The sequence below is a fragment of the Tachysurus fulvidraco genome, chromosome 1 (assembly GCF_022655615.1).
Source record: "Tachysurus fulvidraco isolate hzauxx_2018 chromosome 1, HZAU_PFXX_2.0, whole genome shotgun sequence".
NCBI lineage: Eukaryota > Metazoa > Chordata > Actinopteri > Siluriformes > Bagridae > Tachysurus > Tachysurus fulvidraco.
In genome coordinates, this window is record NC_062518.1 from 40,711,320 (window position 1) to 40,725,759 (window position 14,440).

The 14,440-nt window shown below is 36.6% G+C and overlaps 2 protein-coding genes across 2 annotated transcripts in view; one reads left to right on the forward strand and one right to left on the reverse strand.

Moving 5' to 3' along the window:
- Positions 1-14,440, reverse strand: part of LOC113645368 (titin-like) — a 1,056,738-nt gene that overhangs the window by 411,434 nt on the left and 630,864 nt on the right. The window contains exons 20-23 of the mRNA XM_047818848.1: positions 13,628-13,894; positions 13,200-13,475; positions 12,313-12,594; positions 11,533-11,573 (exon numbers count right to left, since the gene is read on the reverse strand). Of these exons, the coding sequence (XP_047674804.1) occupies positions 11,533-11,573; positions 12,313-12,594; positions 13,200-13,475; positions 13,628-13,894 (866 nt within the window). The remainder of the gene's footprint in view (positions 1-11,532; positions 11,574-12,312; positions 12,595-13,199; positions 13,476-13,627; positions 13,895-14,440) is intronic.
- The window catches only part of LOC113643804 (immunoglobulin superfamily member 1-like), a 789,004-nt gene that overhangs the window by 334,450 nt on the left and 440,114 nt on the right, over positions 1-14,440 (forward strand). The gene's annotated exons all lie outside the window — the stretch shown is intronic.

Genomic DNA, 14,440 nt, shown 5'->3' on the forward strand with positions numbered 1-14,440 from the left:
GTCTTGGTTTTAGTAACATTAATAACAGCAACTGGTCAGCATGTAACTGAACAGAAAAATAAAAAACACTTGGTGTGCTTTGTTTTTTTTTTTGTTTGGTTTTTTTTTTTTTTTTACAGATCATCAGTTTTACAGTTAGAGCTGTGAGTCCAGGGCCTGAAATGAGACGTGAATTTAAACTTTCTCTGAGGGAGCAAATATATTGTTTCATGGACAAATGCTCTGAATGTTGGTGTCTATGTGTTATATCTGTCCATTTTTGATGAGAGGTGAACTCGCATGTATTTTTTAATAAATACAAGCTTCATCATAATTCAAGGCAGAGGTCAAAGTGCAGGAAGGCAAAATATAGTTATTGGACTTGTTCCTGATATAATTATTGGTGCTTAATAAAGCAACATTCTTATTCTCCTGCATACTTCTTCTTCTTCTGCTTCCGGACACTTTTTTGGCGCGTAACTTGTCCCGCAGCTTTTGTCCTAGACCCATGAATGAGGTTTCAAATCGACCGGCTCATTGAGGACAGGTGTGCTGTGACTTTTATAAGCGATCGGAATTCCGGAATCCCCGGTACGGAAGCTCAGAGGGTTTTTATTTTCCCCATAGACTTGAATGGGGAATTCTTAAAATTATTTTGTTCTCTCTGTAGATGTAAAGGAGACTGTCAATACACTTTTGTCCAAAAGTATTGGGACCCCACCGGGTATTCACGTGACATCACGTGTAGCCCTGCCCTCAAAAAACTGTTCTGTGCAGTATAATAAGTAGAATTCCATAATGACTGCAGTTTTGACATGAAATGTGTATCCCCGCCCCCCAAAAAGCGAAATCATAAATTTTGCACAACATGGACGTGTCATATATCAAAACACTCAGCCCAATGCGGGGAAGTGCCTCACGTGTGTTTTGGTGATGTCACGTGACGTCACCTGTAGCCCCGCCCCCAAAATAAGCGAAATCAAAAAGTTAGCACAACATAGACATGTCATATATCAAAGCACTCAGCCCGATGAGGGGAACTTGCCACGTACAAGCACCATTCATATTTTCTTCAGGAAATGTACTGTTCTAGTATTGTTATTTCTATGCTGAGCTTTTTGTGGGGCATGTTGTGGTAGTAAGTAATATTGTATCATTTAAGACCATAATTCCACAATAAAGTCAGAAATTGAGATATTATACTGTAGAGGCTATGCTGACATCTAAAGTCATGTTCCTCTTTTCTTATTAACTCAATTCATTGAGTACTGTTAGTGTTGTAATGACTGTTTCCGAAACACACGCACACACATACACACATTGCAAACATTTTTTTTACCTCATCCATCTGCTGCTATAACATAAGCATACATATGTTTGCAAGAACACTCTTGTTTACAACCTTTTATTTTTGCACAATGTACTGTACAATATAATTAAATAAAATCTTATTTGTCACATACACATGCAGAGTATGACATGCAGTGAAATGCTTTTACGTCTGTACGGTATTCAAGCATAGAAAGGAATGGAATTTTTTTTTTAAATAAGATTCTTGACATGACTTGAAAACCATGGCACATGCCACAGAAACTAGCATTAGTAGGAAAATGCAGGAGTTGCGATTTTAATTTTTGCTTTACTGAGAATGTGAATGACATCATTTCCTCATTTCTCACTGGTTAAAACCACACTGCTCATCTCGAACAGAAACCAAACCACAATAATATTTCATGTTTTAACCAGACCCTTTTCGCTGGGGTTTCTGATTTCACTGTTTTCCAGATCTAACTCAGCAGACACAGATTTGATCAATAATTTTGTATAAATTTTGAATAATAATAATAAACTTGTTAAATGCTACTTTGGCTTGAGCTAATTTGAAGTTTGTATGGTTTTCAGATAAGACCACTAAGTAAAGCAGGTAGGAGAAATGTGGACATAACTGTTTTGGGGAGGTGCACATCTTCAGGATATACAGATGAGATTTTCCACAGTAGCAGGAGGTGATTCATAATCCAGAAAGCCAGAGCAATCGTAGAACATCAACAACAGACCAGTAGGTCAGAGGGTAAGAGAAGCCACATCAGTAAAAGTGTGTTAGGATCAGCAGCAGGATTGTATTTACAGCTCAACAGATAACAAGAATTATTAAGTAGACCGGGAGCATATTGTGCCTTTTGTGGATTTTAAAGAGTCATATTTTGCTGTTTCAGAAAGATGATGTGGTGACACCTTTGATTTCTACACTGAACCTATGACATTGGAAATGGTTTGTTTACATGTTTACCCTTAAAGTGCCATCACTGCCACAATTAAAACGTCCGTAATTTAGTGTCTGCACATCTGAGCTCAACTGTGCTGTGTACCCTAGTGGCTCTGCACGGTACTGCAAGTAAAAATATGCAATGTAATGAATGTGGCTTTACTGAGATAATAAGCTACACATATGAACATAGAGGTAGGTGTGTGTGTGTGTGTGTGTGTGTGTGTGTGTGTGTGTGTGTGTGTGTGTGTGTGTGTGTATGCTCAAGAAGTCAGGGTAAATGTTTTTGAGGTCTGATGATCTAAACTTTTTATTTATTATAGTATATGGTGATGGAAGCTTGACAGGATTACATCTCTGGTTTATATCTGTATTTTATTCAAAATCTTCTTATTCTTTTTCTTATTTAATTATTCATTAAACCACCTGGACCTCCCATAGAACTTTTAAGCAGTACATGTGCATCTTTTAGTCTGAGAATGTGAAAGGGTGTATAATGATCCGTCGTGAGGCTGAGGATCCATTTGCAATATTTGTTAAACACACTCGTAACAGGCAGGGCCAAACAACGGCAGTGACAGTAACGTAGGCAAGGCAAAGACAAGAGTCGAGAGTAACAGGCAGAAGGTCAAACAATCGGGAACAGAGGTACAGAAACAGATCAAACACAGGCAAGCATACACGGACAGAAAACGCTCAGAATGACAGGCCAGGACAAGTCGAAACTTCGCGCCGAGGTCAAGTTCAAGTTCCAGTTCCTTTAAATAGGAAGTGTGTAATTGGAACCAGGTGGTGGCGTAATCAGACCCGGGTGGTTATGGGAAGTGTAGGGGGGAAGTGGTTAGTACTCCGGCGAACATCCCCTCTGGTGGTGCCGGGAGATGCGGTAGGTGCGGTATTCCTGACAGGGTGTATCAACAGCTCCTTTCTGTTTGTCAGTGTTTAACACATCTGAGGAAAACCTGAACGCAATAGCTACTTTAAAGCCCAGTGATGAACACCATGTGAAATGCTCACTGAGTCTGTACAATAAACACTGAAGTAATTTGTTTTGAGCAAACCCATAGTTCTTTTGTTATGATAAACATGTTCAAATCAATTTAATGACCTAGTGTATGCTGTTAGGAAAAAAATGTAAATTGTACTCAAGAACATAGACATTATGGTCACTGAGGCAGTACAGTTTAATTTAAGATAAAGACACACATTTAAAACGAATTTTACCACTGCAGTTTGTACCTTTAAGGACATGAGAATTTGTACCATAAGCAACCAAAACATACCTTATTTCTTAAAATTGCAGGTGCAAACTTTCTCAAAAATACAAATCTTATCCTAATTCACCAAATCAGTGACAGCCCCTGTGTACCTTTAAAGTCCTTTTACAATTCAATATTATGCACATTTACTGATTGCATGCAAAATATATCAGTTTAATATCATATTCTTAAATATCAACATTTACAGTAAATGCATAACTTGTTGCAGCTCAATATTTCTCTTTTTTGTGTAAATACATGATCATAAGCACAGGCAGTCCAAAAGAATGAGCAAAAAGTGTAAACAGGCAAAGGATGGACAATGAAAGGGCAGGCTATACAAGGGCAGGCAAGATGCGATGCGGAATCAACGGGCAAATCGCGAGGCAGTGGGACGTGTTTTTACCTCAATGAAAGGTGGTGTTCTGATGTAACTGTGTTAAAGAAGATGTGCTGTCCAGATCTTGAAACACTCTTCATTAACTGCAAACTGTTCTATTCGCCGCGGGAATTTTGCTCGTTCATTCTGGTGAATGAACCTCCCCGCCCGTCATTACCACCACACATAAAAGACACACACACCTTGTCCGGTCTCATACGCGTTAGCTGCTATTGTACGCTGTTTCTACTAACCTATCTCTCTTTACACAGTAGTCATCCAAATTCATCGTCCTCCCAAGAAGCTAATCCGGTTGGGTCTGCTTCCAGTGATCCCATGTGTGTGGGAGCTTAGTCTGCACTATTTCTCCATTGTTCACATTTCACTACCTTCGTTCAATAAACTCTGTTATTTTGACATATCTCTGTCTCCGTTGTCTTCTGTCTGTGACAGTAACAGACTCATTGCAAGTTATCACAAAAGCTTGATTGCAGTTCTTGCTGTTAAAGGCGGCCCGACCAGTGATTAGTTTTAGTGGGAAAGCACTTCTTCACGGAGCCATGTGGGTTTTGATTTCGTTTTCCCATAATAATAAAAACCTTCATTTAAAAACTTGTATCTTTGACTAATACTTAAATTTGTTTGATGATCTGAAGCAGTGTGACAAACGTGCAAAAAAAAAAAAAAATCAGTAAGGGGCCAACACTTTCACACTGTGTATACATGTATTTCTGTTTTGCTTTCATATGTAATGTACCACATGTAATGACTTAATATAGCAAACATTCACTGTTTGCTATAGCAAACATTCACTGACCTGCTAAATGTTTCCTTTGAATCGTTAGTGTTCAGTTTTCCTGTAGTGAGCAGTAATAAATGTATATATTCATGATTAAAAGTGGCCAAGTGCTATTGATACTTGTTAATGTCAGTAGGACAAGATGATTAATTATTGAATTACATGATTATGTAGATTTTGTGAGTAGTAATTGACCTTATAGAACTCCATAGAATGGTCTACAGCAACAATAATTTATTATAAAACAAAAATTCATCATGCCACATAAGAAGGCCGAGTCAGAGAGGATGCAAGTTGCCGTGGACGGTTTATTAAGAAGAGTTCAAGCAAAATATACAAAACTTCAGACAGAATCAAAGTCAAACAGGAAATTGTAATGTGATCAAGAAAAACAGATGCAGGCAAAACAGAATGTGGTAAAAAACTGAAATCAATAAAAATTCAGTCAAATTCAAAAAAATCTTTTAACAAACCTTTTCTGCCCAGGTATTTACTTAAAAATGACAAATGAAAATAAGCTTTATTCCATTATATAGTATCAAACCATACTGCTTATTTATCCCAGAGTAAATGCTAAATTGTGTAAATGCTGGATACATTCTGAAAAGTATTATTCGATTCAAACAGACTGTCATATAGCTAGAAAAACTAAAAACAATTTAAAGTTTAAATATTGAAAAGAAAATGCATGGGAGTAATAAAATACAGTACATCAGGAAAAGAAATCACCTCTAAAGCCTCACAACCACTCATTACTACATCATGACATGTATGTATGTGTTCTCTGTTGCACTGGAACCTGCTGTTATTTAAAAGACAGATGTTTTAGATAATGTTATAACCTGACACTCAGAAAGACGTTTCAGCTTCTATCACTCTGTATGGTCTGTTGTCCTCATCGGGTTCAGCTGAAAAATACATAATTATGAACACTACCAATTAGCCTCTTATATAATGTTAGGGTTTAATTTTATGTCTAATGAAGAACACTGTTCTTACATCGAGTTCTGTAACATTTCACTGCCAGAATGATGGTCACCAGCACATACAGGGAGGCTGTTGCTACACTGCTGAGGAGCTTCAGTACAGATGTTGGAGCTTTTAAATATGATAGAACTGGAGAAGAAAATACTGTGGATTAAAAAAAAAAGATTCAACATGACAAAAAGTGTCCGTAACAAGGTCTACAACTTAAGGTGTTACTTTCTTTAACATACAGCCATTTCTCTGTAACATTTAATTGAACATTAGGACTGTTAATATTTGCTTTTATCTGGAACCAGGTTAGTCACAGCCTATATACAGTTTGTTGACTAGAGCTCTAGTAAATAAAGTGTTAATGTTTGAAATACTTTAATAATCATTGTGGAGATGGATTCATTCATATTCCTGCTCCTCATTCCTCGACACTGCTGTTCTGAATGTTATGAACAGAAATTTCAGCACAGAAAATGTTGTGGATATAAAACGGGGCAGAGCCAAAGGAGTGCACCAAAATTTCATTGACCAATCAGAACTGCCACTTAAGGTCTTTACTCTCAGAGGCAGAGAGAAGCACATGTAGTGCAGAGCAACAAAGATGACAAAAGATATAAAAATTATCACTATCAAACAATAATAAACAATAAATAAAATGAGGTTTAGACTTCTCCAGCTAAGGCTTCTTTTTTCTTATACAAATTTTGTCAAGCTCCGAAAATGTCTGTGATTTTCCTGTACGTCATCAATAAAAGATGGATGAGTGTTCAGACATTTAGATGACAGCAGACAAGTTATAATATATTTAAATGACCAAATACAAAAGATATGAATAACTAAAAATATATCCAACAGAACAGAAGTGAATCAGGGATTATTTCTGCAGCTATGTTATTGTGAACAGATGTCAGTCAAGTGAAGAGAAGATAATGAGGCTCATTTAAATATTGTGATGGATTTCTACCTCAGGTGATGAGATGATGATGATCATCATCAAAATCTCTCAGAATTACAGAATTCACAGATAAAGCCTTATAAATCCAATATCTCAGATTATCTTCTAGTAAATCAAATAACAGCAGAGCCAACACAAGATTGTTCCAGTAATGACCTGCCTACCTACTTACAAGAGGGGTTGTAGTCAGACGTCCAGATACTGAACCTCATTTGCTCATCATCTGTTCTCAGCTTAAACCAAATGGTTTAAATCATCTGAGTGTAATTAAGTCTGCATTGTTGGAATCTGTACCTGACAGTCATCTTCTGGTGGTATTTTCTGTATTCAGAAAGTTATGTTTGCATTAACTAGACTTACTGAGAAAATGCCTTTTAACCTACATTTCATGTTTATTACTACATACAGAGCAGTGGCGATGTTAGAGGCCTGAGAGCAGTTCACAGTCCCCAGTTCGTTGGTGCAAATTTAGATGTCAAGAAGCGGATGTGTGGAAAAAAAAGGTGTTGCAGGGTGAAAAAAAGCAATAACTAATAATGTGGGTAAATTTAACTAACATCACTGAACTCTTAAACTAAAAGGTGTCCAAACTGATAAACAGAAATATATTTATGTTACATATATATATATATATATATATATATATATATATATATATACATATATATATATATATATATATATATATATATATATATATATATAAGAAATATATGTTACCTACAGTAACATTTCTGTTATTATTATGGTCTGTATTGTGAAGCATCTCAGTGCAATAAGTTTATTCTAATACACACTATCACCAAACTATTGTCTAGTATCATTTGCTTATTTGTGTCAAATCTATCAAAGAATTCTACAGAAATAAGCACTGCTCATTAGCCTTGTACACTGACACAGTCAGGGAAGAGACAGTTTTAGAGAACTGAGAATACAGACAGTGGGCAGTTGTGGTTTAGCTTCTTTCTTTTTTTGTTGTGAGTTCAGCAGTGAAGAAGGGAAGAACGGAAGGAGGTGTGAAGCTGAAAATATTTTGCATGTTGCATGCATTCAAGTTGTTGGTGCTATATTCTGAGCCAACCATAATCCCTTTGTACGTTTCTCTGGTCTGTAATACTCTAAATACACTAAAACGTGCTTATTTTACTCAAAATAGTGTCATGCTCATTGAGATCAAGCTGCTAAAGGTGCAACGAGTTTAATCGATATTTCTTAAAATGATAACAGAAAACTGACTTAATATTTAAATAAATGGTTCTCACCTCTGACTGAAACCCAGCTTTTTGGTGACTCTCCTCTTTCTGGATGTTTACAGTGATAGAAACCTTCATCTGACTTTGAGACACTACTGATGATCATCTCTCCTGTAGTCTGGTTCTGTAAAAGTGAATCATCTTTATAGAAATCAACTGAAGCAACTGAGACGTTTGGGTTGCGATATAAACAGCGTAAAGTCAGATTACGTCCCTCAGTCACAGGATGTACAGGACTGTCCAGGATCACAGCACCTTCTGTAGGAAAGAGAAAGAAGACACTGAAAATTTATATATATATTTTTATTATTTTTAATTTTGGGAGTGTGTAGTAGTTATCCTTTACATTAATGTTCTAAAAGAGGTGCAATTGATTTATATTATGCAAAAGAATACAATAAAGGTACAAAAAGTATACCGTTAAGAATACAAATCCAGTGGCAAGGAAATGTATAGCTGGATATACTTTTAGTTTGTGACATTTAAAGGAATGTAGAATGAAGGAAGTGAGAGATTAAAAAAATAAGTAAGTAATAAATAAGTAGAATGGACCAGAGACAATAGCCTTTATATTATATATTATATATATATATATATATATATATATGTGTGTGTGTGTGTGTGTGTGTGTGTGTGTGTATTTTATTTTGGTTATAACTACAAGTCTGTTAGGGATCAGCGCAGACTTGGTGCCATGTGCGTTTGTTGTTTGTTTTGTCACGTGATTGCCCCGTCCACGTCTGCTCCTCCCCGGTCATCACACCTGTTTCCCATTGTGTGTGATTGTCCGTGTCGCTATATATGTGAGCCGCGTTGCATTAGGCAGCGTGGCTTCATTGATAATATTGTTAGTTCCCCGTGTGTTGTGGTTTATGTTTGTCTTCCTAATGTATTAAACCCCTTTCATTTGAAGCTATCCTGCGTACGGGTCTGTCTCCAACCACCTCTGCCAGGGTCCTGAAAAAAGTCATCTCAACTCCCATTTACAAAATGAGCTGGATTTAAATTGCAAATTAAAAATGTTTATTAGAATTAATATAAAATCCTGTTATGGAACACATCACAGTTTCTGAGCTATGACAGTGTAGCAATTCTGTCCTACAGTATGTGCTGTTCTGCCTGCAACACAATTAATTTTCCTTAAAAACACCACAGCTGTAACTGTTATTTGTGTTATGGAAATATAAAACAATACAATACTCAGAGAGAAGGAAAGAGAACCAAAAGGGTTAAAGCATCTAAAATATTTGTTCATTTAAAGTAGCTAATGTTAACTGTCAAATTTCCAAACATTTTTCAATAGATTCCAGACATTAAAATTTTGGTCACTATAATGCTATCAATCAAAAGATGATAAATAATTTGTGTGATGTTAAAAATCACTTTTTTAAAACACACTTAATGTTCAAATGGTTTGGTTTTGTGTATTAAATATTATTGACGAGAAATGATGAAATGACTCACTGTGCACTGTGATGTTAACAGAATTACTGCGTCCTCCAGATACAGACTGACACCAGTAAACTCCAGTGTGTGATGTAGAGAGGGAGCTGATGTTACATGTAGGTCCTGAAACTGATGAACAATCGGACGATGTCTCATTATGTGTGCATCGTCTCACTGTCCATCCAGTAGAGTTACTCTGGTCCTCACAGCTCAGTGAGAGAGAGTCAGCAGTAAAGTGTTGAGTTCTGCTCGGTCTGATGATCAGAGACACTGGAGAAGATTCACCTGTTAATAATTTTATTAATATTATTAGATTTCATTATACTGTAGGTCACAGTTATATTAACATTATATATTAAAAGGAAAGAAACTTAAGTTAATATATTAAACTATACATATAGCCTAATGACAATTTAAAATTGAGGGGTTTTCTATTTTTTTGACTGTAGTGTTGCATTGTACCAAAACTAAATCGGAAAACACAAACACACACCACATCATCATCTGTCAGTTGACGCGAGGTAAAAAAACGGACCCAACTGCAGGATAGCTAAAATAAACGGGGATTTATTAACAAAAAAAACAACAGGACAAAGACAAAACCAAACATGAAGACAATAGGATTCCGCACTGCACAAGGCAATGCGGCTCAACTAAATAGTACTAATCATCATGACACATGAGGGACAGGTGTGCAGAGGCTGGGAGGAAAAGACAAGGGCAGGGCAGACACGTAAAAACAGAATATAAACAAAAAGCACATGGCCAAAGTCCAGGCTGAGTCCTGACATCATCAGTTCACACACTGATTCTCTATTCTCTAATCTAACGAGTTTTTCACACTCAGTGGTTCAATATAAAAGTTCAAACTTCTTCCTCTTCACTCTTCAACACTTGATCAACACTACAACACTTTGGTGCTCTTGAGGTAAATGTATTGGTTAAACGCATGAAATGACCAGGTGTAAAAAGGCCAAAAATCTTCATTTTGACCTAGTAGTGCTTATAATACTGCTCTGATACGTCTCTCTGCGTCTCTTTTATATATAAAGCTGTAAGAGCGCTACACGCTCCGATACGTATCACCGCTCTACTCTCTCCGCACACTGAGCGCCAAACTCTTACATAGAGGCGTGAACACGTGTCATGAGTTGCGCTAATTGCAGCTACAGTACGTGAGCGAGAGCCTATAAAGAGGCGTTTTGGTGGTCGTGGGTTTGTCTGAAAGACACCCACAGTGTTACAGAACACAACACAACATCAATATATATTATATGATCCCACCACTCCCGATACCCCAGAGGTATTAACATCACTTAATCCTGGAAAAGGTTTTGGTTAAACAGTTCTATTTTCTGCTTTGACCTTGTTTTGCCCTTTGCCTTTGTCTTGGACTTTTCCCTGTCTGAAGATCAGGGGGATGTTCTGGCAGGCTTTGTCTTGTGCCAAGTGCTTTTTTTTGTTTGTGTATCATGCATGTTTGCCCCACCCTGTCCTTAGTCTCTGTAGTGTTTTCCATGTATTTGTAGTTTTATTTCTTTAATAAACACCTTTTAATATTATTATTATATTTGGGTCTAATTACAGTATCTGGGAGGCTGTGGTGTCTGTTTCAAATAAAATAAGTCCTGAACAAAAAAAGACACTATTTCTATGGATGAGAGGCAAATGAAAATCACTGAAAAGAAGGATGTCTATACTGGAAACTGAATACTATGAAAAGCCAAAAACATTTCATGCTGTATTTTGTTTCCCATTATTGATCTGTTGATCTGAACTTTTCTTGTTTGATATTTCACTTTGAAATAAGTGGAGAAAATCATTATAATAATAGTGTAATAACTGTACAGATAACAGATATTTGAGAATGTTCTAATTCTCCTGGGAGAGACAGATCTCACTTTTTTACAAAATCTAGATTACAAAATCTAAAACTATTGATACTTTTTCTGTAAAAGTTATAACATTCATTAACAGACTCACCTGATACTGAGAGTGTAACAGAATCACTCATCTCTGACATCTGAGAGTCACTTGTCCTCCTCCCTCTGCAGGTGTATTGACCACGATGTGAGACTGTAACATAGCTGGTGCTGAACTCCTTTGTTGTGGGATTTGGGTACAATGGGTTACTGTCCCTAAACCACTCGTACGTCCACTCAGTGTCTCTTCCTTTCTGTACATCACACTTGAAAGTCACAGTCTCTCCTATGAACACCTGAGTATCAGGGTTTATAGTCACTGTAGGTTTAGGACTCTCTGTAAGAAACAAACAAATCATTACTGTTTCTATTCTGTAGATAACCATTCAGAGTGTAGATACAGTATATCAGCTCACATGTAAATGATGAAACTCTGTCAGACAACAATCACCACTGATGAAGTAAATGTAGATCACAATTTTAATACAGACTCTGACCTAAAAATAATCAGGATTCTGTACAGACTGTATCTTCAACACAATTTATTGTCTGAAATACTTTGTGTTTAATAATCCTGTTTATTTTAACAAGACGAGACATCTTCTGAAATAATGAATGTCAGTATAAATTGATTACTTTATTTTACTTTCTTTTTACACCCCCACACACACACCTGTAATTGGTTCATAACTCCTCATACACACACACACACTCTCTAATCTCTGCCATTCTATCAGATTGAGTGATTCACTATAAAAGTTTAACCCTCATCCTCTTCACTCATTCACACTCAGGCAGGTCTCGACTCGAGCATTTTGATGTTTCTGAATCAGAAACTTACAGGTGTTGGTGGCACTTTCTACCGAAGTTAAACTAATTTTTTGTCACTTGCTTTCCAGCTCACCTCACACCAGTCCTGATCAGCAGTGTTCACACTGTCTCTCTTTAACTGAAATAAAATGATTTATCTGAAATAGTTTTCTGTAAGTAGCGGTGTAAATGTTGATATATTCTGACTGTATTCACATGTTTATATGTTCAGTGTTGTGCAGAATCTCAGAAAGTCTGTTACTCACCAATAACAGTTAGTGGGAGTTCATCACTGTAGTCTGTGTAGTAGACTGGGTTTCCTCTTCTAGCTGTGCAAATGTACTGACCTCCATCAGAGAGAATAGCTGATCTGATGGTGTAGGAGTCTGTTTCAGTGTATTTAGTCTCAGTCCAATCTCTTCCTGTGTATTTGTACCAGTAAAATTTCCATCCAGCAGACTGTGGTGTCAGTGTACAGGACAGAGTCACTGAGTTTCCTCTCAGTACATCTCCTTTAAGGCTTGATGTGAGTTGAGGTTTAGGTTTTTCTGTTAGAAATGAAACAGTTCAGAATGTGAAGTAGTCTTTACTACACTAATCACTTCTACAGTGAAACATTATTATTGTCTCTGTGATGAGGCTAAACAACTTTATTATTGTTTTAGATTTAGTTCTGTTTAATTTGTATAAAAAAAATAAACACAAAGTGCAAATGTACACATGACCTATTTACTGTTGGATTCTGATTCCCCATGTACGATGAAACATGAATGAAGTCATGTCATTTCTATCAAACACTTATTATTTTATAATTATAATTTTTAAATTTTATAATTTATTATATTTACACATCTTATACAGTTGTGAGTTCAGCTTTAGGTTTTTCTGTTAGAGAACAAACACAAATAATGTAATATTTACTGCATTAATCAGATTTAAAATGTAAAGCATTGTTTTTGTCTCTGTGATGTTACTGATCTCAGAAAAAACTGAACTCTTGGCAGGAATCAGAGTTTCTAACATACTCTGTGTTTCTCAGACAAATTTACAAATCAACATTATGTGTGTATAAAATACATGTTAAAGCAGTTTTATAGAAAACACCTTTTTACTGTTACAGAAACAGACAATATGTGACATAAAACACACTCACTTGATACAGCCAGTGTAACAGCATCACTAGTCTCTGTGTATTGTGGGTCTGATGTCTGTGTTCCTTTACATGTGTAAACACCTTTATGAGACTCTTTAACATCACTGATTATGTAGATTTTCTTTCCTTTAGCATCACTGAGTTCATTATTATCCCTGAACCACTGATACACCCAGGATCCTCCAGTCATTATCTCACATGAGAAAGTGACAGTTTCTCCAGTAAACACAATGCCATGGTCAGCTGGCTGTACTTTCACTTCAGGCTTTGGTCTTGCTATAGAAAGATCACAACAATGTAAACATATCCAAAATCAAGTAAATATATTATATATTATTACAAATAATTATTAAAATAATAAAACAATTAGGTTTTCATAGTTTTAATAACATTAAACCTGTAGTGTAAAAGTAGAAAACATGACACACCTCTCACTGTAATTGTGGCTGGTTCACTCATCTCTGTGTTGAAGTTTCCTCTGTGTGCATTACAGTAGTAATTTACTTGTCTTTTATTAGAGACTCTCACAGTATGTGTGTTTGTGTTTGTTGCTCCAAGGTGCAGGAAATTTGATGTCTGACCTTTGTACCAAAAAAACGTCCACACAGTGGACATCAGATTACAGCTCAGAGTAACAGTGTCTCCAGTGTAGACGGAGCTCTGAGGAGTCACAATCACAGTCGGTTTGGGGTTTCCTGTTGTATTAAAAGATGAAGAGATGAATTTGATTCACTTTTACAACATAACCAGTAATTTAATCGTTGTGCTTAATTAAGCAATTAGTTACAGTGTTTATTTGTAAAGGTTCCACATTGTTTATATGCAGAAAATTGTTTAACAATAAACTTTCTTTCATTCATTTTCTACCACTTATCCAAACTTCTCGGGTCATTGGGAGCCTGTGCCTATCTCAGGCGTCCTCGGGCATCAAGGCAGGATACACCCTGGACGGAGTGCCAACCCATTGCAGGGCACACACACACTCTCAATCACCACAGACCATTTTTCCAGAGATGCCAATCAACCTCCCATGCATGTCTTTGGACCGGGGGAGGAAACCAGAGTACCCGGAGGAAACCCCCGAGGCACGGGGAGAACATGCAAACTCCACACACAGAAGGCGGAGGAGGGAATCGAACCCCCAATCCTGGAGGTGTGAGGCGAACGTGCTAACCACTAAGCCACCATGCCCCCTAGCGATAAACAAATAAATAAATAAAAATAAACATTGATCTAATATA